Source organism: Perkinsus marinus, assembly GCF_000006405.1.
Source record: "Perkinsus marinus ATCC 50983 genomic scaffold scf_1104296971290, whole genome shotgun sequence".
Taxonomy (NCBI): Eukaryota; Perkinsozoa; order Perkinsida; family Perkinsidae; genus Perkinsus; species Perkinsus marinus.
In genome coordinates this window covers 1-1,858 of record NW_003202122.1, presented here as the reverse complement: position 1 = coordinate 1,858, position 1,858 = coordinate 1, and the positions used below count along the sequence as shown (strand labels likewise).

Here is a 1,858-nt window from a genome sequence, read left to right as displayed (position 1 = left end):
GGAAAAGATACGGCTCGCACACAGGTGTAAGGCTGCGATGGTTCGATGATGAACTCAGACTGAAAAGATCTGGGCTGAAAAGAGCTGAGAACGAGTGGGCGATCCCAATAAAGGGGGCGGAATACAGGAAGCTGATCCACAGGAAGAAGGAGGAGCATTTGATAAGGGGATTTCATGAGCTAGATTGCTCTGAAAATATATCACAGATCTTTGCGAAGGCTCGAGGAGCTAAACCGCGGCCTTCACCTATATTGTTAGAAGACGATAAAACTATTTGGCAGTCTGCCAACAGAATAGCTGACCATTATATAGGTCTAGCTCGGCGACGAGGTAGCGAGGGATGGTTCCGAGGTATCGGTTGAAGATGTGACTTTGATGATAGAAAAACGGCGAAAAAGTTTCTCTTCGGCGCCAGGGACGGACGGTATACGCTTGAAACATTGGCATGAAGCCCCGTGCTGGGTCAAAAGAGTTGGGAAAACTCATAGGTTTCAGCTTCTGAAATGCATTCGTCCCTAGGTCTTGGAAGCATTCCCGCGTGATTGTGCTCAATAAGCCAAAGCGTGATCGCAAAAGCGTCAAATCGCTGAGGCCGATTTCGCTGAATCAAATCAAATCAAATCAAATCAAACGGTTAATTAACGTGCCGGATACGCAGTGTCCCATGATACATCTGAGAGCAACACTCATCAATATCAGACGTATACATAATCGTCGTCGCTCGCGTCATTTATCGCTAAGTAGTCTTGTGATTGTCAAGTTGCGTTTGAGTACATCATTCGCAGTGGCAACAAGGAGAGTAGAGGCAGACTCCGAGATAAATGCAGAGTACACCTGCTCGACCTTCATCCTAGGCCCAAAGAAAAAAAAGAAAAGAAAGCAAAGAGGGATCATGAGCTTTACGTCTAGCAATGAGCAGTTCGGAAGTAATGCAATCGAAAATGCTGCTCGAGCAAATACCGACTTTGCTTATAAACGCAATAAACCCACGCCACATCTCCGAGGATTCGTCGGCCATTGTTTTAGATAAGAGACACCGATGAACTGCATCACAATGGAAAATAGTATTCCATGATATGAGGGACCTCTTCAGATGAATAGCACTGGCCACAGGCACGTGTAATGCTATATACAGAAGGCAGTTGGAGTCCAGGTGGGCAAGCCAAGACCAATCTTGAGGAGATTGTTGCAGCAAGTATCAAGAGCACTAGGCTTTGGAAAAGCAAGTTCATGACCATAAAGTAAAGCACTCCATCCAACCGTCACAACAAGTCTCACAATGAAAACCGGAGCCATAGCTCGATACACGTGTAGAGCAGCAGAAACCGCAGCAGTCGCCTTGGCTTTCCTGTGTAGAGGAGCCCAGAGAACTCTCTTAGAACTGAAAAGATCAACTCCAAGGTAAGAGAAGTTGAAGACAACCTCGATCTCACTATCCCGGAGTGTGAACTGAGAATTGGCGGTCTCCCGCAAGCGATTACCAAGGGGAACAACGAAACTTTTCTCCGGTGCATACAGATTCATGAACCGTTCTGTCCATATCGCAGCGCTATTGAGACGGTTATTCATCTCAGTGACACATATAGGCAAGTTGCGTCCACGAACTAAGATAGTCTGATCATCAGCAAAGAGAAGACGGTTTATAATCTTGATGATACCGTCTGGGATAACTATTTTGGGCGATAGAGACGGCGTACCAACCGCAAGTGAGGTGTGGCATATCTCCATGGATAAGTTGAAGAGGAGGCAGGCAAAAACGCTACCTTGAGGGACGGAACGAGTAGCCACGAAGGGCTTCGAGGTACCACAGGCAGTACCAACACGAACCTTACGAGGTCTCACCATTGAGGCGAGAAAA

At 46.8% G+C, this 1,858-nt stretch overlaps 1 protein-coding gene across 1 annotated transcript; it reads right to left on the bottom strand.

Annotated features, from left to right (window-relative positions):
- Positions 1–1,125: 1,125 nt before the first annotated feature.
- Pmar_PMAR013191 (hypothetical protein) lies at positions 1,126–1,845 on the bottom strand (the record flags this gene model as incomplete). The annotated part of the gene is made up of 1 exon (XM_002766965.1): positions 1,126–1,845. One exon carries the CDS (start codon positions 1,843–1,845, stop codon positions 1,126–1,128), a length of 720 nt encoding a protein of 239 aa, XP_002767011.1.
- Between the last annotated feature and the right edge of the window lie 13 nt (positions 1,846–1,858).